Source organism: Heterodontus francisci, chromosome 7 (assembly GCF_036365525.1).
Source record: "Heterodontus francisci isolate sHetFra1 chromosome 7, sHetFra1.hap1, whole genome shotgun sequence".
NCBI lineage: Eukaryota > Metazoa > Chordata > Chondrichthyes > Heterodontiformes > Heterodontidae > Heterodontus > Heterodontus francisci.
In genome coordinates, this window is record NC_090377.1 from 113,123,047 (window position 1) to 113,146,846 (window position 23,800).

Sequence of the window (23,800 nt, forward strand, 5' to 3'; positions counted from 1 at the left end):
ATTTATTATGTGCACAGTAATTCTCCATTTTACTAAAGCAAGATGTGTGAATAAGTTGAGTTGTTGATTGGTTTAGATCTCTGCCTTGCACCACTGGAAAGAAGGCCAGATGGAGGTGGTCAGAATTTGGTTGGAGTCATGTGTACTGTCATTCTTTCATTGCAGTTAATGAAAAGTCCAGCATGCAGAAGATGATTGGTTTCCATAACCGTTGTATATTTTAAGTGATTTCACCATAATCTGTAGGTGTCACACATGAAAACCTTCTGATGGTTTTTCCAAAGTATGATTGCCAACTACTCCGCCCTAAACATAAAACACCATCAAACTCTCAATGTTTGGGAGATATAGTGTCAGTTATTACCTTTGTCTTTGTAAGCATGCCCATTTTCCAGACTGCCTCTGTTGTAGGGGTAGTGTAAAAATACAATTTAACATTTGGAATCAGCCTTTGCTAGTTTCTAGTATGCCTGTGTTTAGTTCAAAATAGTAACTAACTTGGGAGAGAAGTGGTGAATAACTGCAACAGAAAAGACCTTAGGTGGCAATGGGAATATTGTGTAAAGTCTTAGAACTGTATTATAGGAAGGATATGGAAAGGGTGCATTGTAGATTCAAGACGAAGACCTTAAAAGATTATAAAGGAGTAAATCTTGATTGCTTGTAGACTGAATAATGATCAATTGTCTGCACTGACCGGTGAGACTGTAAGATCTTCATGAAAAGAATTAAATTAAAGAGTTAGAAAGTATTTTTTTTTTTTACACAGAAAGTGAAGTAAAATATTCTACACATGCAACAAGAATTAGATAATTGCTTGAATAAGAGGTATATTAAAATATATGGGGAGCAAGCAGGAGTGGGATTAGATTAGGTGTTTGTATAGACTGATGCAGAGTTGGTGGACCAAAGGGCCTAATTTTGTGCTGTAACAATGAATCTTTCTGGTATGAGATCTTTTGTAAGATATGTACCTTTCATTTCCACTGTTCTCCATCTTTGGATGGAAATTGTTATGCATTTAACAGCTGGATTCTCAGATTTGAATCTTCCCCATCCCGCCTCCCAAGAATAAAGCAGAGTAAAAACCTGTTGGTGCCCTTCCATACGCGCCCTGATTGGGGCCAGACTATAACTGTCTGTCTTCTGGGACAACAACATGCAGCTTCAGCCATTTTGCTATGATGCATCACTGTTAACCTGTTTGCAGCTCAGATTGGGATCAGAGCAGAGTTAACTATTAAACTGTGTTCTCATGCTCAAGTAGCAGGATGTTAGCATTCCAGTGCTTAGGACCACTACACTGCTGCAATAACTTCAGTAAAAATCAAAGGGTTAAAATTCAACTGCTACATCTTCCTAATATTTTAAGACAACAATATTACTTTTAATAAAAGCAAAATACTGCGGATGCTGGAAATCTGAAACAAAAACAAGAAATGCTGGATTCACTCAGCAGGTCTGGCAGCATCTGTGGAAAGAGAAGCAGAGTTAACGTTTCGGGTCAGTGACCCTTCTTCGGAACTGACAAATATTAGAAAAGTCACAGATTATAAACAAGTGAGGTGGGGGTTGGGCAAGAGATAACAAAGGAGAAGGTGCAGATTGGACCAGGCCACATAGCTGACCAAAAGGTCACGGAGCAAAGGCAAACAATATGTTAATGGTGTGTTGAAAGACAAAGCATTAGTACAGATTAGGGGTGAATATACTGAATATTGAACATCAGCAAGTGCAAACCTGAAGAAAAACAACCTGAAAAAAACAGTGGGTAAGCAAACTGAACAAACTAAGATGAAATGAAATAAATGCAAAAAAAGATTGTAAAAAATGTAAAAAGGAATGCAAACAAAAGGAAGAAAAAATAACTAAAAATGAAAGTAAAGTGGGGGGCTGTCATGCTCTGAAATTATTGAACTCAATGTTCAGTCCGGCAGGCTGTAGTGTGCCTAATCGGTAGATGAGATGCTGTTCCTCGAGCTTGCGTTGATGTTCACTGGAACACTGCAGCAATCCCAGGACAGAGATGTGAGCATGAGAGCAGGGGGGAGTGTTGAAATGGCAAGCAACCGGAAGCTCAGGGTCCTGCTTGCGGACTGAGCGGAGATGTTCCGCAAAGCGGTCACCCAGTCTGCGCTTGGTCTCCCCAATGTAGAGGAGACCACACTGTGAGCAGCGAATACAGTATACTACATTGAAAGAAGTACAAGTAAATCGCTGCTTCACCTGAAAGGAGTGTTTGGGGCCTGGGATAGTGAGGAGAGAGGAGGTAAATGGGCAGGTATTACACCTCCTGCGATTGCAAGGGAAGGTGCCCTGGGACGGGGACGAGGTGGTGGGGGTAATGGAGGAGTGGACCAGGGTGTCGCGGAGGGAACGATCCCTTCGGAATGCTGACAGGGGAAGGGAGGGGAAGATGCGACTGGTAGTGGCATCACGCTGGAGGTGGCGAAAATGGCGGAGGATGATCCTTTGGATATGGAGGCTGGTGGGATGAAAAGTGAGGACAAGGGGAACCCTGTCACGGTTCTGGGAGGGAGGGGAAGGGGTGAGGGTAGAGGTGCGGGGAATGGGTCGGACACGGTTGAGGGCCCTGTCAACCACAGTGGGGGGAAATCCTCGGTTGAGGAAATATTACTTTTAAAATGGTTTGCTAGATATAAAATTAGTAGCTTTTTAATTTCTAAATTTTTGTGTAAAATAAAACCAAAAATAAACTTCTTCTGGTAATATCTTCACTGTTGATCTTTTTAATTAGAGACAGAATTTTTTGAACAATAGGGAGTATCATGAACATTAGTAATTATTTATGGCGCAGTCTGAAGCAGGATGATACTTGTTTTTCTTTACAGGACAGTGGTGATGCCCATTGCTAATGAGTTTGCCCCTGATATGATACTTGTGTCCTCTGGATTTGATGCAGTAGAAGGACACCCTGCCCCACTTGGAGGTTACAAAGTCTCAGCTAAATGTAAGTTTGCTCATGTGACAAATGAAGTTATTGTTTTATTTCAAGTGGGTGGTTTAATTCGAGCAAAGTTTTTTAAAATCTCTCAAACTTCTGACAGCCAAATTAGTGAGCGTAAATGACCCACATTTTCCAGCTCGAACCAGGAGGGAAGGAACATATGAGCACCAGTATTCAAAAAGAGCATTAAATCCTTCAGAGAAGCCATGCGTTTACTGGTCGAGCTGTAAAATGAGTCTTTGTTCAAAAAGTCATAAACAAAGAGTATATGTTAGAATTTGAGAATTGAAATAGCAAGAATTTAAGACCATATGGTTAATGGTTTTCTTCATGAATAGGAATCATACGCATTTCTGAGATATTTGTTTATATGTTCCGTTTGCTGCTTTTGCCTCAAAGAAATTGAGAAGTGGGCATTTTTTTTGGAGGCCCTTAGGAAGTAGATGGCGTGCCACTTTAGGAAATCCAAAACATTTATCACAAAAAATGCATATATTAAACAGAAGATCAAAAAGACTTGAGCTGAAATAGTAAATTGTATTTATTGAAATTAAGCCTGGCTTATATTATACATTTAGTCCCAGTAATCCCTGGTGGCCATTTCAGATGTGATGTAATACTTGGAATCTTTGATCATTTGCCAAGAGTTAAAGTAGGCTTCTGACCTTTGACTTCGCTTGTATTTCCTCTTTCCTGACACAGGTTTTGGCTACCTTACCAAACAGCTGATGGGCCTGGCTGGAGGCCGTGTCGTGCTAGCCCTGGAAGGGGGCCATGATCTCACTGCCATTTGTGATGCCTCAGAAGCATGTGTTTCTGCTTTACTTGGAAATGAGGTAAAACATCAATGCACATTGTAAGCTGACAAGTTCAAGAACTCACAGGTGCGCCTTTTGCTACAGATTATGAATGAGATGAAGGCAGGCTTCCAGAAGAAATGTAATTCCACCGGACTAGTTCATCAGTAACATAGATTAACTAATTGTAATGAGCAATTGCAACAATGAGCTGGGGAGTGTGCTAAGGAGTTTTGTCAATATATCCTAGTAGAACTATTACATTTATTTGATAAACTGCAATTCTGCACAAATATTTCCATACTTCATTTTTTTTCTTGTAAGGTATTCCTTTTTAAGGCATTTTTCTCCCATTCACTGATCTGCCTATGCCGCTCACCATTTGCATCCAGCAATGTGACTCTGAAACCATCTGCTCAGAGGTTGTCTCTTCAACCCATTGCCTCCCAGCTATGGAGGTATCCACCCTCTGCGCAGCAGTTCAACTAAGTTTGGGGACTCAACATGTGGACTTACAGCAGTGAACAATTGCTCTGCGGCACATATGCCAATGTATTGCATGCTATAGGTAGTTCACCATACTTATAGTTTATGATGCAAAACTTTTGGTTGTTCTGAAATTCTGCTCCTGGTGAAATGAATATTCTCCCACAGGAGAAGTGAGCGATGATAGTTACAGTTTAGCACAGCCTAAGCTTATTGCCAGTGCTCTACTCATGTTTCTTGTTTCTGCCTCTGCTTTTTGTTCTCTTTTACTGCTCATGGGTCAACCCACACAACACAACATTTTGCAGACATGTGACCAGCACCTGACCCTTTGGCATTGTAAGTTGCACAGAAGTATTGACTGAGCGCTTAATATTCATCCTGCTCCCATGAAAGCCACTGCTCAGTGCTTCACCAATTGACTTGGCAGATCGAGAGCTGCCTGTGTGAAGCCCAATATGGATGAGCAGTGCCAATTAATAGCATTGACTGTCACTCCTAGTAACATGTAATACCAACTAGCCCTAAATGACTGATTCTTTTCCCTTCTGATTTACTTTCCTTACCCTTTGCCCCTTCTCTGCTTCTATTGCTGAGATGCACTTTAGCTGGTAGTGATGGGCTGTCTGTTGCTCCACCCAAATGGCTGTCCATTATCTATGATTCTGGACAGTGAGTTTCAGCAGCCATTTCAACTGTGTGATCCATTGCAGCCTTTTTATTACTATCAGTATAGTTTACACCATGTGGTCTTTTTTTTTTAGAAACATTTACAAGAAGATTCCAAGGTTTTGATTTTTGCAGTGACCTTTTTACAGCTAAGTTAATAATACAAATGAACTGTTCTTGTAGTCTTTAACATTTTTTGATTTGTTCACAATAATATACCTTTATTTTCCAAAATAGAATTTTTTTCTTCTTCGTTAGCCAAACTAAACAAAATTTCTCAGGCCCTCACGAACTTGCAATGCCTGCATTTGTTGTAGGAACCTGTAACCTGATAACGATATTGTACTGGCACACAGTTATTTACTAGGCTGCTTGACTAATCTTGGAGTAAAAACAATAGGTTTACATGAGAAAGATATTCTCTGATTCCTTCAAAATATGACAAAGTATCAGGTGCTTATGACCTGTTACTGTGCTAAATACTGTTAAGCATCAAGGTTGGTTACATCTGGAATTTTTGCTTAGCAAGTTAGAAATCTTTAATATTCATGGGGCTGAATTTTAAGCCAACCCAGGGGACAGGAACAGAGGTGTGTGGAGGTCATAAAATTGGGATGGGGCATGGGCAGGAAGTCAGACGTTGTGACAGTCCCATCTCGATATTACCAATGGCAGCAAACATAGAGGGTGGAGTTCAAGGGAGACATGATGGATAGTTAAGAGGCCAATTGAAAGCAATTTTATGCTTGGGATTGAATTTCATAAGCAGTGCATGGGTTTCACAGGAATTCAGAGGCTCACCTCCTTCAAGGCGGCGACATAAAGGCAGGAGAGAATGGCTGGCTGCTAAGGGAGGCCATCAGGAGGGTAACCATCGACTGCCTGGCAGGGTGACAAGGGGTGGGCATCACGCCATTGCCTGAAAAATGAGGGGAATGGTGTCTGACCTACGGGGCAGGGGCCATTGCAAAGCGGGGGCAAGCAGTAGGGGCCACTGGCAGTGAAAGAGTTGCATTTATGGAGAGGCCACCTATTATGGGCCTCATTCATCCAGGCTTTGGAGACCCCCTTGATGAGATGCAGCAGAGCGGAAGGGAAGGCCAGGCACCTGCATCGGCACTACAACAGCCTGTGAGCGCACAGGAGGTTCAGCAGCAGCCTCCAGATGGTGGAGAAGGGTGCGGGGAGAAAGAGAGGGGTGCTCAGTGGCGGTGCAGTGGTTAGCACCGCAGCCTCACAGCTCCAGCGTCCCGGGTTCAGTTCTGGGTACTGCCTATGCGGAGTTTGCAAGTTCTCCCTGTGACCGCGTGGGTTTCTGCCGGGTGCTCCGGTTTCCTCCCACAGCCCAAGACTTGCAGGTTGATAGGTAAATTGGCCATTGTAAATTGCCCCTAGTGTAGGTAGGTGGTAGGAGAATTGAGGGAAGGTAGGGAATATGGGATTAATGTAGGATTAGTATAAATGGGTGGTTGATGGTCGGCACAGACTCGGTGGGCCGAGGGGCCTGTTTCTGTGCTGTATCTCTCTCTCAAGTGCTCACCCACGCAGAAGGAGGTACCCTCCAGAGAAGGTCTATAGATCGAGGTTCAGTTACCGGCAGATGTCCGAGAGGCAGTGCCAGCGAAGACTGTGCCTCCCTGGAGAGGCACAATCACTGACCTGTGTGTCATTTTTTTTTAGATTAGAGATACAGCACTGACACAGGCCCTTCGGCCCACCGAGTTTGTGCCGAACATCAACCACCCATTTATACTAATCCTACATTAATCCCATATTCCTACCAAACATCCCCACCTGTCCCTATATTTCCCTACCACCTACCTATACTAGTGACAATTTATAATGGCCAATTTACCTATCAACCTGCAAGTCTTTTGGCTTGTGGGAGGAAACCGGAGCACCCGGAGAAAACCCACGCAGACACAGGGAGAACTTGCAAACTCCACACAGGCAGTACCCGGAATCGAACCCGGGTCCCTGGAGCTGTGAGGCTGCGGTGCTAACCACTGCGCCACTGTGCCGCCCGTCATGATGAGGATGAGCTGTGCCCCAGGGCATTTTAGAATCATAGAGAGATACAGCACTGAAACAGGCCATTCGGCCCACCGAGTCTGTGCTGACCATCAACTACCCATTTATACTAATCCTACATTATTCCCATATTCCCTACCACATCCCCACCATTCATCTACCTACACTAGGGGAAATTTACAATGGCCAATTTACCTAGCAACCTGCAAGTCTTTGGCTGTGCGAGGAAACCGGAGCACCCGGCGGAAACCCACGAGGTCACAGGGAGAACTTGCAAACTTCGCACAGACAGTACCGAGAACCGAACCCGAGTCGCTGGAGCTGTGAGGCTGTGGTGCTAATTTTGTGGAAATCCAACGCCAATGGCGCTGAAAGTCCCTGTGGCACTGAACTTCTTCACCTCCTGGATCATTCCAGGGATCCACTGGGTACATGTCTGGGATCTCACAGTCAGCAGCCCATCGGTACATCAAGGAGGTCACCAGTGCCCTTTTCGGGATGGCCAGCAACTGTGCATTTCTGCCCAGATCCCAACTCTCAAGCTGAGAGGACCATCAGATTCGGGGCCATCGCTGGATTTCCCCAGGTGCAGGTTGTCATCGACTGAATGCATGTGGCTGTCAAAGCGCTTGAACACCAGCCAGTGGCCTTCATCAACACGTAGGGCTTCCACTCACTCAATGTCTGCGACTGCCGTGAATGGATCCTGCAGGTCTGTACACACTTTCAGGGAAGTTGCCATAATGCCTATATTTTGAGGCAGTCCCAGGTGCCAGAACTTTTCAGGACTCCCTTCTGCCTTCAAGGATGGATCCTTGGAGACTAGGGCTACGCACTGAGGACATGGCTGAGGAATCCACACACCGATGCAGAGGTGAGGTACAATGCCTGCCACGGAACAGCGCAAACAAACAAACAACAGGCCATTGGTTTGCTCAAGATAAGATTCAGGTGCCGAGATCAGTCCAGTTGGAGTCCATCGGTATGTCCCGACTAGGGTCTCGTGTATTATGGTGGTCTGCTGTGCACTACACAACCTGCACCGAAAAAGTGGAGCCAATGAGCAATGAGGAAAGTGAGGAGCGTACTGCCTGCTCAGGTGATGAGGTTGCAGAGGGGGAAGGTGGGCAAGCCATGTCGGATGAAGATCCCCACGGCCAACAGGAGAGTGACCAATGAGATATGTGCAAGGGAGTCTCGTGATGCCGTTATACATTCGCGTTTTCTTTGATCTTTACTGCCAGTTGTAGCTTGTCCAATAAAGACCTTTTATGCAGCCATGTTGTCTTCCTTCCCTCCTTCCTTCCCTCCCTTCCCTCCTTCCTTCCCTCCCTTCCCTGCTTCCTTCACAACTTCCTTCACTCCTTCCTTCACGTCTTCACTCCTTCCTTCACGCCTTCACTCTTTCCTTCCTTCACTCTTTCCTTCCTTCACTCCTTCCTTCCTTCACGCCTTCACTCCTTCCTTCCTTCACGCCTTCACGCCTTCACTCCTTCCTTCCTTCACGCCTTCACTCCTTCCTTCCTTCACGCCTTCACTCCTTCACGCCTTCACTCCTTCACTCCTTCCTACTTTCCCTCCTTCCCTCCCTCCCTCCTTCCTTCCCTCCCTCCTTCCCTCCCTCCTTCCCTCCCTCCTTCCCTCCCTCCTTCCCTCCCTCCTTCCCTCCCTCCTTCCCTCCCTCCTTCCCTCCCTCCTTCCCTCCCTCCTTCCCTCCCTCCTTCCCTCCCTCCTTCGCTCTCTACTTTCCTTCACTCCCTCCCTCCCTCCTTCACTCCCTCCCTCCCTCCTTCACTCCCTCCCTCCCTCCTTCACTCACTCCCTCCCTCCTTCACTCACTCCCTCCCTCCTTCACTCACTCCCTCCCTCACTCACTCACTCACTCACTCCCTCCCTCCCTCACTCACTCCCTCCCTCCCTCCACTCACTCACTCCCTCCCTCCTTCACTCACTCACTCCCTCCCTCCACTCACTCCCTCCCTCCCTCCTTCACTCCCTCCCTCCCTCCTTCACTCCCTCCCTCCTTCACTCACTCCCTCCCTCCTTCACTCCCTCCCTCCCTCCTTCGCTCTCTACTTTCCTTCACTCCCTCCCTCCCTCCTTCACTCCCTCCCTCCCTCCTTCGCTCTCTACTTTCCTTCACTCCCTCCCTCCCTCCACCACTCACTCACCCTCCCTCCTTCACTCACTCCCTCCCTCCACTCACTCCCTCCCACCTCCATCACTCACCCCCTCACTCCCTCCTTCACTCCCTCCCTCCCTCCTTCACTCACTCCCTCCCTCCTTCACTCACTCCCTCCCTCCTTCACTCACTCCCTCCCTCCACTCACTCACTCACTCCCTCCACTCACTCACTCCCTCCCTCCACTCACTCACTCCCTCCCTCCTTCACTCACTCCCTCCCTCCTTCACTCACACCCTCCCTCCTTCACTCACTCCCTCCCTCCTTCACTCACTCCCTCCCTCCTTCACTCACTCCCTCCCTCCTTCACTCACTCCCTCCCTCCTTCACTCACTCCCTCCCTCCTTCACTCACTCCCTCCCTCCTTCACTCACTCCCTCCCTCCTTCACTCACTCCCTCCCTCCTTCACTCACTCCCTCCCTCCTTCACTCACTCCCTCCCTCCTTCACTCACTCCCTCCCTCCTTCACTCACTCCCTCCCTCCTTCACTCACTCCCTCCCTCCTTCACTCACTCCCTCCCTCCTTCACTCACTCCCTCCCTCCTTCACTCACTCCCTCCCTCCTTCACTCACTCCCTCCCTCCTTCACTCACTCCCTCCCTCCTTCACTCACTCCCTCCCTCCTTCACTCACTCCCTCCCTCCTTCACTCACTCCCTCCCTCCCTTCCTACTTTCCCTCCTTCCTTCCCTCCTTCCTTCCCTCCTTCCTTCCCTCCTCCCTTCCTTCCCTCCTCCCTTCCTTCCCTCCTCCCTTCCTTCCCTCCTCCCTTCCTTCCCTCCTTCCTTCCTTCCCTCCTTCCTTCCCTCCTTCACCCTACCTTCCTACCTTGCTTCCTACCTTCCTACTTTCCTTCCCTCCCTCCCTCCCTCCTTCCTACTTTCCTTCACTCCCTCCCTCCCTCCTTCACTCCCTCCCTCCCTACTTCACTCCCTCCCTCCTTCCCTCCCTCCTTCCTTCCTTCCCTCCTTCCTTCCTTCCCTCCTTCACCCTACCTTCCTACCTTGCTTCCTACCTTCCTACTTTCCTTCCCTCCCTCCCTCCCTCCTTCCTACTTTCCTTCACTCCCTCCCTCCCTCCTTCACTCCCTCCCTCCCTACTTCACTCCCTCCCTCCCTCCTTCCCTCCCTCCTTCCCTCCCTCCTTCCCTCCTTCCCTCCCTCCTTCCCTCCCTCCTTCCCTCCCTCCTTCCCTCCCTCCTTCCCTCCCTCCTTCCCTCCCTCCTTCCCTCCCTCCTTCCCTCCCTCCTTCCCTCCCTCCTTCCCTCCCTCCTTCCCTCCCTCCTTCACCCTACCTTCCCTCCTTCACCCTACCTTCCCTCCTTCACCCTACCTTCCCTCCTTCACCCTACCTTCCCTCCTTCACCCTACCTTCCCTCCTTCACCCTACCTTCCCTCCTTCACCCTACCTTCCCTCCTTCACCCTACCTTCCCTCCTTCACCCTACCTTCCCTCCTTCACCCTACCTTCCCTCCTTCACCCTACCTTCCCTCCTTCACCCTACCTTCCCTCCTTCACCCTACCTTCCCTCCTTCACCCTACCTTCCTACTTTCCCTCCCTCCCTCCCTCCCTCCTTCCTACTTTCCCTCCCTCCCTCCCTCCCTCCCTCCCTCCCTCCCTCCATCACTCGCTCCCCTCCCTCCTTGCCTCCTTGCCTCCCTGCCTCCCTCCCTCCCTCCTTCCTTCACGCCTTCCTTGCTTCACGCCTTCCTTGCTTCACGCCTTCCTTGCTTCACGCCTTCCTTCCTTCACGCCTTCCTACTGTCCTTCACTCCTACTGTCCTTCACTCCTACTGTCCTTCACTCCTACTGTCCTTCACTCCTACTGTCCTTCACTCCTACTGTCCTTCACTCCTACTGTCCTTCACTCCTACTTTCCCTCCTCCCTCCTTCCTTCCTACTTTCCTTCACTCCTTCCTTCCTTCCTTCCTTCCTTCACTCCTTCCTTCCTTCCTTCACTCCTTCCTTCCTTCACTCGCTCCCCTCCCTCCCTCCTTCCTTCACGCCTTCCTTCCTTCACGCCTTCCTTCCTTCACGCCTTCCTTCCTTCACGCCTTCCTTCCTTCACGCCTTCCTTCCTTCACGCCTTCCTACTTTCCTTCACGCCTTCCTACTTTCCTTCACGCCTTCCTACTTTCCTTCACGCCTTCCTACTTTCCTTCACGCCTTCCTACTTTCCTTCACGCCTTCCTACTTTCCTTCACGCCTTCCTACTTTCCTTCACGCCTTCCTACTTTCCTTCACGCCTTCCTACTTTCCTTCACGCCTTCCTACTTTCCTTCACGCCTTCCTACTTTCCTTCACGCCTTCCTACTTTCCTTCACGCCTTCCTACTTTCCTTCACGCCTTCCTACTTTCCTTCACGCCTTCCTACTTTCCTTCACGCCTTCCTACTTTCCTTCACGCCTTCCTACTTTCCTTCACTCCTTCCTACTTTCCTTCACGCCTTCCTACTTTCCTTCACGCCTTCCTACTTTCCTTCACGCCTTCCTACTTTCCTTCACGCCTTCCTACTTTCCTTCACTCCTTCCTACTTTCCTTCACTCCTTCCTACTTTCCTTCACTCCTTCCTACTTTCCTTCACTCCTTCCTACTTTCCTTCACTCCTACTTTCCTTCACTCCCTCCCTCCCTCCTTCATTCCTTCCTTCCAACTTTCCTTCCTTCCTACTTTCCTTCACTCCCTCCTTCCTTCCTTCCATCTCTCCTTCCCTCCCTCATTCCTTCCCTCCCTCCTTCCCTCCCTCCCTCCCTCCCTCCCTCCCTCCCTCCCTCCTTCCTTCCCTCTCTCCTTCCCTCTCTCCTTCCCTCTCTCCTTCCCTCTCTCCTTCCCTCTCTCCTTCCCTCTCTCCTTCCCTCTCTCCTTCCCTCTCTCCTTCCCTCTCTCCTTCCCTCTCTCCTTCCCTCTCTCCTTCCCTCTCTCCTTCCCTCTCTCCTTCCCTCTCTCCTTCCCTCTCTCCTTCCCTCTCTCCTTCCCTCTCTCCTTCCCTCTCTCCTTCCCTCTCTCCTTCCCTCTCTCCTTCCCTCTCTCCTTCCCTCTCTCCTTCCCTCTCTCCTTCCCTCTCTCCTTCCCTCTCTCCTTCCCTCTCTCCTTCCCTCTCTCCTTCCCTCTCTCCTTCCCTCTCTCCTTCCCTCTCTCCTTCCCTCCTTCCTTCCCTCCTTCCCTCCTTCCTTCACCCTACCTTCCTACTTTCCTTCCTTCCTACTTTCCTTCCTTCCTACTTTCCTACTTTCCTTCCTTCCTACTTTCCTACTTTCCTTCCTTCCTACTTTCCTTCACTCCTTCCTTCCTTCACTCCTTCCTTCACTCCTTCCTTCCTTCACTCCTTCCTTCACTCCTTCCTTCACTGCTTCCTTCACTCCTTCCTTCCCACTCCCTCCCTCACTCACTCCCCTCCCTCACTCACTCCCCTCCCTCACTCACTCCCCTCCCTCACTCACTCCCCTCCCTCACTCACTCCCCTCCCTCACTCACTCCCCTCCCTCACTCACTCCAACACTCCCTCCCCACCCTCACTCCCTCCCCACCCTCACTCCCTCCCCACCCTCACTCCCTCCCCACCCTCACTCCCTCCCCACCCTCACTCCCTCCCCACCCTCACTCCCTCCCCTCACTCACTCACTCCCCTCACTCACTCACTCCCCTCACTCACTCACTCCCTTCACTCACTCACTCCCTTCACTCACTCACTCCCTTCACTCACTCACTCCCTTCACTCACTCACTCCCTTCACTCACTCACTCCCTTCACTCACTCACTCCCTTCACTCACTCACACCCTTCACTCACTCCCTTCCCTCCCTCCCTTCCCTCCCTCACTCCCTTCCCTCCCTCACTCACTCACTTCCCTCCCTCACTCACTCACTTCCCTCCCTCACTCACTCACTTCCCTCCCTCACTCACTTCCCTCCCTCCTTCACCCCTTCCTCCCTTCACCCCTTTCCTCCCTTCACCCCTTTCCTCCCTTCACCCCTTTCCTCCCTTCACCCCTTTCCTCCCTTCACCCCTTTCCTCCCTTCACCCCTTTCCTCCCTTCACCCCTTTCCTCCCTTCACCCCTTTCCTCCCTTCACCCCTTTCCTCCCTTCACCCCTTTCCTCCCTTCACCCCTTTCCTCCCTTCACCCCTTTCCTCCCTTCACCCCTTTCCTCCCTTCACCCCTTTCCTCCCTTCACCCCTTTCCTCCCTTCACCCCTTTCCTCCCTTCACCCCTTTCCTCCCTTCACCCCTTTCCTCCCTTCACCCCTTTCCTCCCTTCACCCCTTTCCTCCCTTCACCCCTTTCCTCCCTTCACCCCTTTCCTCCCTTCACCCCTTTCCTCCCTTCACCCCTTTCCTCCCTTCACCCCTTTCCTCCCTTCACCCCTTTCCTCCCTTCACCCCTTTCCTCCCTCCCTCCCTCAGGATGCATTTGCTCATTGAACATTTGCACAGCGCAGAGCTGGCCAGGTTCCAAAGTTGACCCCTCACAGCATGTTGTTTCACCTGCAGCCTCTTCAGAGGCTGGGTTGCAGTAAAGAACAAAAGTTCAGAAGAGGAGGAAGGTCATATGCTTACCAGAAATGATTTATCCACATTTACAACAGACCCAACCCTGTGCATGTCAAAGACGCAATCACCCATGATAACATTTTTATCCTCTTACGTGAACTCCTACAAGGTGCTGTCAGCTGGGGTGCAGGCAGGCTGCTGACCTTGCTGCCCCTTGGCTAGGGATGACTTTGGGAATTCTCTGGGTGCCTTAGATCTGGAGGGCCCCGGCATACTGAGGGCCTCTTACACAGAAGCTGTACCACCCTCAGTCATTAGGATGAAAGAGGATCTGGTAACACTGGAAGAGGGGCAAAGGAGCAGCTGCTCACACCAGGAGCACCTTGAGAGAAGCTCCCATCTGCGGGAGGCAGCCACACCTCCTCCTCAATAAGGCAGACGTCTGTCTCCCTGCTGACCTGAGTGCAAAGGATCTGGTGGTGACTCAAGGTCCCCTGTCCCCCTGTCGCTTGCCACTGCTGCCTTGAGCCCATGGTCAAGCCGAGGGTATGCAGATCTGCACGAATCTCCTGCAGACAGAGAGTGTTCTGCTGGATGTGGCTCTCCCTCAGAGCTGCCAATCTCTCAGGAAGGACATCAGTGCACCAGTCAGAGACGATGCCGAGCTGAAGGCCTGAATAGACACCTCCATTGCCCACGCATGGGCACACATTACCTTAGGCCAGATGTTACTGGACTTCTCATTGCAGCTACCGCATTTCCCGTGATGCAGGCAACACCAGAGGCACATTGTGAGCCTGGAGCTCAACATTAGTTCTGCCCTCCCACAGTCCTCCAACTGTCAGTGGTCTGGGCTGTCACAGCCTCCATCAGCTGCTCGGGCGTGTCAGTGCTGTGCTTACCAGGATGTGTGCCCAGATCTGAACTCAAGCACTTACCCACCAGGGTGAGAATATCTGTGCTAGTGGAGGGTGCAGGAGTATGAGGTGAAAATAAACCTCTGAGGCTGCTTCTTCCCCTTCAGAGGTGGCAGGCTCCCCCGTAGTCTCTGAGGCTGTCTGAGTAGGCACCGCTAGACCTGCATTAGAGAACAGAGACATTGAAGGGTCAAGGGCCTCCTCTCCCGACATAACGCACACCCCTTTGTTGGATTCCTCTGTGGGCATCAGATGCCTGATAAACAGAGTGGCTCCATTGCTGTAGATGCAGCCTTGTGGCCCATGACAACCTTACTGTCTTGTGAAGGTGCCTCTGCCTCTCCGTCTGCAACGATCCAGCCGCCTTTAGGTCCAGCCAACTTCATGATCGCCTCCTCCACTGGGGTCAGTACATGGAGAATGGGCAGCTCGCTGCCAGTTTTGGCCCAGTCTCTCCAATTGGGTGCTATCTTCGCTTGCAGACAGAGGGAAGGAAGCTGTTGGTCACTCAGCGAGAACAATCCCAGGATATAGGCTGGTGGTAGTCCACCTGCCACTGATGGGGGCACACACATGCGTCCTGCATAAGGCCCCTTTCCAGGGATCTCGTGAAGTTCTGCTATGACGGGGGCCTCCTTTCAAGGCCACTTAGCTATGTCGCACTCAGTTTGCATGCATCCCCTGACCATTTCCCCACGTCTGGGGGATTAATGAATCTCCTCTCAATGCACCCTCCTGCTTTGCCAGATTGAAGGCATTAAGAGGTACTCAGATTTCTCTGTCCAAGTGAGGTCATCATGCTGCTGTGGCACTAGATGCATGTCAGTGGCAGTATCCCACAGCTGCTGACCTCCCCTGCTATCTGAAGCCAGGCCTGGTTGGATAGGCTGCCAAGTCTCCTCCTCCCGTCCCTCAGGTAGAGAATATGCCTTCTATCCCTTGCAGCCTGCAAAAGCACCTGGAAAGCATGGGGCCCGCGGGGTCTACTTTCAGCCATCTGTATTTTCACACTATCGCCTCCTCCTCTCCCAGGCCTACGGAATACAGAGTTCACTGCATTGCTGGCAGCCCTTTAAAAATGGCACAGCACCTGCCAAGGGTCAACTGACACTACACTCCCCACCTCCAGGCCTAACTCCGACCACACCCTTGGTCGGATGTCACACCTCATTGACCTTAATTGGCCAGCCACCACTGGATTGCATGTAGCCCGCCGCACCTGCCCCCGACATGCCTCACGCCCGTTTCCGGTCCCAACGGTGGGTCTGGCATTTTCCCGGTAAAATTCAGCCCATGGTCTTTAACTTGATTGCTGACAAAATGTATTTATTTTGCATCACATTGTGTACCATGCATTTTATCTAAGTGGTTAGAAACAAATATTTTTTTTTAAAAGGCCCTTTCTCTAAAGTTAATAAAGTAAATATTGTCTGTCACATTTGGTCTCTTAGCTACACTATTTCACAGTGTTTAACAGCAAGTTTACACAGATGTACAACCAGATGTTTGACTACTTCTGTGTCAGCTTTGAAAAGTATTGCAAACAAACACTTAAGTCAACCACTGATGTTTACCATTTGGAGTTTGTGTTTAATTTTTTTTGTGTGTGTGTTCATTTAAGTGACATCCAGTATTATTGTAGAGCTTTTTTTTTCCTTCAAGTATCTCGTGGATGCCATCATTCACAGTTGGGCATTCCAGCCGTTCAAAAACAGTCCAATCTATCTGTAGTGGACTTGTGCATGTAAAAGTACATATATTTAGATCATCTTTAACGTAGCAAATGTGTCGTGCACAATGCTCTTAACATTTCAGTCAAAAAAAATTTAGGTCACCCTTAGGTTTAGTACAGAACTGGTACAGAGCATACATACTTATACATCATCTGTTAATTATGAATAATGATTAACATTTTTAGTGTGTGGTATTTTTCCAGACTAAGGCTATATACTCAGAATTCAAGAAGTATTAAAATATTTTTGGCATATCACAAACAATTGCGTCTGATATAAGTAAATCTTTTCAAAAAAAAACTTGTCTTCAAGGAATATGAGTGTTGGCTGATGCGTCTGGATACGAAAGTTAGTAAAGCTCAGACTTTCAAACTCTCTTAAAATATACCTCCAAGTGTAATGCCACAACCTGTAAATGTTCATTGTAGGTTTGTACAGCGGCGGTGTATTTGGTTGATCAAGAAAGTTACAAGTGGAGGTGTGTGCACATGGAGCATTGCACCATTATATTGATAAAACTTCGCTATGTTTCCACTTATGCAGCAGGTCACATGCATTTCACAAGCAGTGCAAATAAAACAAAATTAAATGTTTGTGTTGAGGGACACTTAATTTAATTGTAACAGTTTCCTTCAGTCGACACAAATATGAGAGAAAATTTTCTTTCCAAAAATCTTTTTTTTTAACTTCTACTTTACTGCTCTCTGTGGCAGAGAATTCCAAAGATTCACAACCCTCTAAGTGAAGAAATTTCTCATCGCAATCCTAAATGTCTGACCCTTTATCCTGAGATTATGACCCTTGGCTGTGCACTCCTTCCAGTGAGCCAGCCTTTCCATTGATATTGGAATCTGGCATTCCAGTTTCCAATTTCTGTGGCACTCCCAACACATCATGAGCTCAACTAAGAATTATCGAGATCTTTGTGCTGATTCTACCGGCTCCTTACTAAAGGGGAGGCTGAAGAATTCTTTTCAAGAAAATGTATTAGAGATTAAAATGAAATTCATCCAATTAATTAGAATTACAAAGACAGACAAAATAAAGGAAATCGGAAATTGCACAGTTGGCCACAAGTGTCCTGTGGCTCCCACATTCAGTGTAATGTGTAAATGGAACCTGCAATGTCAGTTTGGACTGAATGACAATAACTGCTGAACTGAGATACAGAATATAATGGAACTATACCAGACAGCAAAGCAATATTAAAGGGACCGAGTAGAGAATAACAGCTCCTTTAAGAGTTGTGCACTATGATTGCACGATATCTGGAGAGTTCCAGATTTGTACAGGCCTGTATCACTGCACTTAGCAAGTGGTTTTACTTGTGTTTGCATATGATCTGTGAACGTCTGCTCCTTTCTTAGGAACATTAATGCTGTTTTGATGCAGGTATTATGTAAATTGTGCAAGGGTTTTTCACTGGCTGTTGAATATCCTGACTAGTGCTAGAAGAGAGTGGGGGGGTGGGTGGTGGTGGGGGAAGAGGGAAATCAGACATTTGGGTTTGTCAGACTGCCACATCCCAGTGGTGAGAACACTGGAATTTCAAACATTAGTCCTGGTGTCTGCTTGTAAAATGGAAGAATGTGAGTAGAAGTCAGTACACGTGTATAGATACGTGCTGCAGCTGGAACCATGGAAAATTGATCAAATTGGCATGTGGAAAAACTGTGATGAAATGTTAACTGGAGTTTCCTTGACCTCACCAGAAGCCGGGCCCTTATGAAACAGAAATGCAGAGGAGACATTATTGCTCTAATCTGACAAATACTTCATGCCACTGCCAGCAATAGCAAGTAGTAGTCAAGCAAGATGACTGTAGGCTACATCGTATCTTTGAACAAGACGGTGTTTGTGTTCTCGCAAGCATTTGTTCACTTCCTTTTCAGACTCTTTCACTAAATAAACATCAGTTCAGAGAGCATTTGTTCTTCATTTTAACTCTGCAGCTGAAAGAGAGATGGTGTAAGCCTTGGCTCCTAAGTCCTATGCTAATAATTCTTTTAGTAAAAAAGGAAACAAATTGGTCTTTGGATTAAATATAGTATTTTATGAAAGAGGGGTTAGGGATCAAAACAGCCAAGAGTCAAGTGTTTGATCATGCTTAGTATCATGCCACAGTTAGATTACAGAGTATCTTGCTGCAGACTGTAAACTATACCGTATCTTTTTCATAGTTATTAATGCACATTATTTCCTCCTGGCACAAGAGTAAAGTAGGTTAGCATGTTTCCAGCGTAAGTATGTGCAGAACATTTTGGAACATACAGCTTCTTGTTTAAATTCTGAATTCCTTTACAATAAAATTTTGGCATTATCTAGGGCTTTCATGTGGGGGGGAAAAACTGCACCAGAAGGAAAATTAATCACAAGATTGTGTGCTTAACCCTTTGATGTGCCTTTCTAAAAATGTGTACGACTGTATATATTTCATTCTACCTGATTGGCTGCTGAGCTGTGAATTTCTATCGATTTTATTTTAGCTATACTTTTAACTGAGGGAGAGAAGAAGGAAAAGTCAGTTGTAGGTGGAATTTGGAAAAAAAACTATTTCTATTTGCTTTGAACTTGTTCCAGAATTATTTTGGTCATAGAATATGGCAGAGAATTCAAAGAGCTGCAAATCCACTTGAATTTAACAGCAGCGTAATTTCTGCTAGAACTCAAACCAGAATTAGCATCACATTTGCACACACATATGCATACATATGTACATGAGCACTTGGATAGGTCTCATGCCTCTGGATTAAATTACTCATTCAGAAAATAAATATGAAAATGTTTTTTAGGGTCCCTTTGATAAATTTTACTGATAATTTTGTGTTTCAATAAGACTGATTAACTCCTTTCCCTCTCTGATTTGTGAGAGAATAGGATGGAACATAATTAATCATCCTGATATGATCCACGTTTTGTGATGAAGTCCAAATAGGTGCAGTGGGAATGCTGACTTTTTCATTTAATATGTAATCTTTGCATAAAAGCAGCCCCGTTCAAAACATGCATGAAGTTAGGGGTTGATTTCTTACCAAAACATTAGGGGGATAAAAATTCCTATTGCCAAGTGTGTTAAATGCAGAGTCCAAGATATAAATTGGCGTGGATGATTTGAAATTGCTTTTCATGTGTCTCTTGTGCCTTTTTTCCCCCTAAAAATTGCACACTGAGGAACAGCATCAACTAAATGAAAACATTTCCACAGAACATTTTGATCCTCCAACTCAGATGAAATCTTACCCTTGCTTAACGAATAGAAATGAAAAGCTAACCTCTTGCGCCACCCTACCCCCATCCTCCACTCCTCCATTTAATGGAGTCACTTGGATTTGATCCCAGACTGAGTGAAGTTATTACTGAAGTATAAACTTGAAGTAAATTCAGATATTGTCTATTCTAGGATTCTCTGATTCTTTTTGTGCACAGTAATCCCATGCCTTTTGAGATCAATATAAATGATGGATAGCTGCCATGTAGAAATCTGTAATGTGGGAGCTGGTTCAAGTTCATCTGATTTGCATCCATCAGAGCTGTCTTTTACCTCTGTGGAATTGCTCCTAAGCAAAGTGGAGATACAACTGTCCTATACATCTGGAGCCATTCCAGATTTTGCCGACTTTTAAATAAGGCTACTACATTAATGCTTTTTCAGCAAACAAAGCAATTAACCTAAGGGTTGCAACTGTGTCAGTGCATTCTGTAATCTAAATTTTGTGAAGGTATAATAAGCAGCTGTGTTCCGTGTTTTATGTACTTCCAGTTTGTTCCCTTTATGATGCAGAATGTAGTGTTTTTTTCAGATTGAAGGGAAAAAGTGAACACTGCAGTGGTGAAAGGGTTAAGAGTCTCTTCATTGTTCGTAAATAATTTACTTTCCTATCATATGTTTTCCTCGAATAGTAGTGGTGTGCTAAGATCGGTAAATGTGTGGAACATGACTTCGGAATCTCGAGTTTCTTCCTGGTTTCCTGGTATTTTTCTGTTCCTAAATATGTGTACAGGTAGCAACAACAGTTAAGAGAAATGGGGGAAAAAAACACAAAAAAGAGTTGGTGCAGTAGAACTGACCATTCGCGCATCAGTGCTCCAACAACTGCAATGTATAATAGGTGGAGTCTCTCAGCATTATAGTTCCTGGCTTTAAAATCTGCTTGTGTGTCATTTTTTAAAGTACAAAATAAACTTCAAATGCAGTGGAGAGGTGAATAAAAATGATTAATTACTATGCTTAGCGGTAACTTGACTCCTTGGGCTGAATTTTCTGTGCCCGCGCTAATTTTGGTGGCAGGCGAAAAAAAATGGCAGCCTGCCCATGTGGGCCACATGTCGCGGAGCCGCCGCAATCTTCCGTTCGGCTGCTCATTTAAATAGTCGGGGCAGGCATTTCCCCTCCCCGATCACATGGAGGAAGCAGGCTGTCCGACCCTGGCAATGGGGTCAGCTGCCTGTGCGCAGGCACTGTTGCCATTTTTAAAGGGCTGTCAGCCCTACTGTGAAATTTAAATATTTAAAGGTGAAGTAAATAAAAATAGGCATTTCTTCTGCCCCTCTCCCACCCCCAATAACAATTAAATTAATTAATTGCCCTTTCCCTCCAAAACACTTAGCTCGTCCATCTGACTGTCCCCCACCCCCCCAAAATACACTAAACATCAAACTCCAACTCTTCCCACCATCCCACAAACCTGGGACGTTAATTTGACCTCATTTCCTCTCTCCGTGCTCTGATAAATTTACCTCCACCCCCTCCCCAGCAGTGTGGTGCCTTCTTTCCCCCAGACAGGGATCTGAAGGCCTAGGCATGCTGGCCACAGGGCCGAAGATCACCGCGGGATACCAGGCAGTGTCATTAATTCATTCATTTTAATTAATTTAAATATTCAAATGGGGTCCCGTTGCTGATCGGTGGCGGGATGGGTGCCGCCACGAGGCCTCACTGCCGCCGGTAACATCAGGCCAGGCCCTCGCAGTGCAGGCTGCGTGGTGGCCCTCTCCCGGAGGCATCTTCACCCCCGCCCCCTGCTACAGAACCCAAAGCCTGGGGAGAACAAAATCCAGCCCCTTGTCACTAATTGTAAAGAGCAAAATTAGATGTTGGAAACCATTTGCATGTATCAGCGCATGTTCAGGAATTAACGTATCTGGATTACGAAAATGTAGATTTGACTGTTTGATTTCTACAAAAAGCAGCTTGTTGGAGCGGAACCTTGGCCCCATCACCCCAAACTTTTTTGTAGGTTATACTTGAAGCACCCATTTTTCAAAGTTAGAATTTGCTGACCCTGGATATATTTCAATTGTTGTGCCCTTCCATCCTGTACACACGCTGCAAACCTAGAGACTGCAGAACCTTTTAGTATAGAATGAATTTTGTTAGTGTGCATCAGTAATTTCATGCATCAAATGACAAAAGAGTTGTAAGCTTATTAAAAGAAAGGAACAGAAATTTTTGCATTTTTCATCAGAGTTAATTGTTTTTGAATTTCTCTTCAGCTTGAGCCATTCACACAAGAAGTGTTGCAGCAAAGACCAAATCCCAATGCAGTTCGCTCCATTGAGAATGTAATCGAAATACAAAGTGAGTGTGGAAAGAAACAAAACGATACCATTTTTCTGCTGTTGTATCTGTCTCAGCGACTGACCGCATTGAATTAACTAACTTTTAAGATATTTGATTTAGTGGTAGGTCAGACGCACTTCAGTTGAACTTCAAAGCTCTCCTTTTCTTCAGAAGGAAAAAAAATCAGATTAAATATAATGATGTCATGCACACACAGAATGTCATTGAATATTGGTATACATAAAGCATCTGGTAGCAAGCTCTGTTTCTCTCCAGTACAGGAAGAGTGAGTAATGAGCCCCAGACCGTCCCTTGCTGCCTTTAGTGTCCTATCGAGACTGAGTTCTCACCCCACTGAGTCCCGACAGAATTTTACAAGGGATGTTCTCAATAAGCATCCAAAAGTGGAGAATTTTTTTTCTGTATTATCTGAAGCTTTGAGATTTGACATACTGCAAACATTTGACCACAACAGAAGCAATGAAAATACTGAGGTTAGAGTGACTATCCTTGACATCAAAGCAGCATTTGACAGAATATGACATCAGGGAGCCCCAGCAAAACTGGAGTTAATGGGAATTGGGGGGAAAACTCTCCACTGGTTGGAATCATACCTAGCGCAAAGAAAGATAGTTGTGGTTGTTGGAGGTCAATCATCTCAGTCCCAGAACATCACTGCAGAAGTTCCTCAAGGTGGTGTCCTAGGCCCAACTGTCTTCAGCTGCTTTATCAATGACCTTCCCTCCATCATAAGGTCAGAAGTGGGGATGTGCTGATGATTGTACAATGTTTAACACCATTTGCAACTCCTCAGATACTGAGGCAGTCTGTGTCCATATGCAACAAGACCTGGAAATCATTCAGGCTTGGGCTGATAAGTGGCAAGTTACATTCATGCCACACAAGTGCCAGGTAATGACCATCTCCAACAAGAGATAATCCAACTATCTCCCCTCAATGTTCAATGACATTACCATCACTGAATCCCCCACTATCAACATCCTGGGGGTTACCATTGACCAGAAACTGAACTGGACCAGCCACATAAATATTGTGGCTACAACACAGGTCAGAGGCTAGGAATTCTGTGGTGAGTAACTTACCTCCTGTCTCCCCAATGACCTGTTCACCATCTGCAAGTCAGGAGTGTGATGGACTCTCCACTTGCCTGGCTGGGTGCAGCTCCAACAACACTCAAGAAGCTCGACACCATCCAGGACAAAGCAGCCTGCTTGATTGGTGCCCCATCCACCACCTTCAACATTCACAGTGGCAACACTGTGTACCATCTACAAGCTGCACTGCAGAAACTCACCAAGGCTTCTTCGACAGCACCTTCCAAACCCGCAACCTCTACCACCTAGAAGGACAAGGGCAGCGATGCATGGGAACACCAGCACCTGCAAGTTCCCCTCCAAGCCACACACCATCCTGACTTGGAACTATTTCGCCGTTCCTTCACCGTCGCTGGGTCAAAATCCTGGAACTCCCTTCCTAACAGCACGGTGGGTGTACCTACACCCCAAGGCCTGCAGTGCTGCAAGTAGGCAGTTCACCACCACCTTCTCAAAGGCCATTAGGGATGGGCAATAAATGATGGCCTAGCCATCGACGCACACATCCTCCGAATGGATAAAAAATATTTCTGACCAAAATAACTGCTTGTATGTTTTTCAAATGTGATAATGAGGAAATATCATTGATCTTTTAGATCTGTAACCAAATGGTAAGTTAACTTGCATTACAGTTGGAGCGATAAAGCTCAATTTTCTGTACACGACCTCCATGTGTGGTTTCTGTGAACTCAACTGACCATGCAAGATAAACCTGTTCCAGTTCCCTTTAGAGGGAGAGGTGGGAAATCTGAGCAACAGTCAGTCCAGATTATTCTGATCTCCTCATTTCCGAACACAGAGTACAGAATGAGATTGGCAGTGATGTGTATGTAGGTCATGTATCTGCCCTCTCA

At 47.1% G+C, this 23,800-nt stretch overlaps 1 protein-coding gene across 14 annotated transcripts in view; it reads left to right on the forward strand.

Moving 5' to 3' along the window:
* Window positions 1-23,800, forward strand: part of hdac4 (histone deacetylase 4) — a 595,905-nt gene that overhangs the window by 566,377 nt on the left and 5,728 nt on the right. For all 14 annotated transcript variants that reach the window (XM_068035894.1, XM_068035896.1, XM_068035900.1 and 11 more), the window contains 3 exons: window positions 2,853-2,971; window positions 3,671-3,804; window positions 21,765-21,849. In XM_068035894.1, coding sequence (XP_067891995.1) covers window positions 2,853-2,971; window positions 3,671-3,804; window positions 21,765-21,849 — 338 coding nt within the window. The remainder of the gene's footprint in view (window positions 1-2,852; window positions 2,972-3,670; window positions 3,805-21,764; window positions 21,850-23,800) is intronic.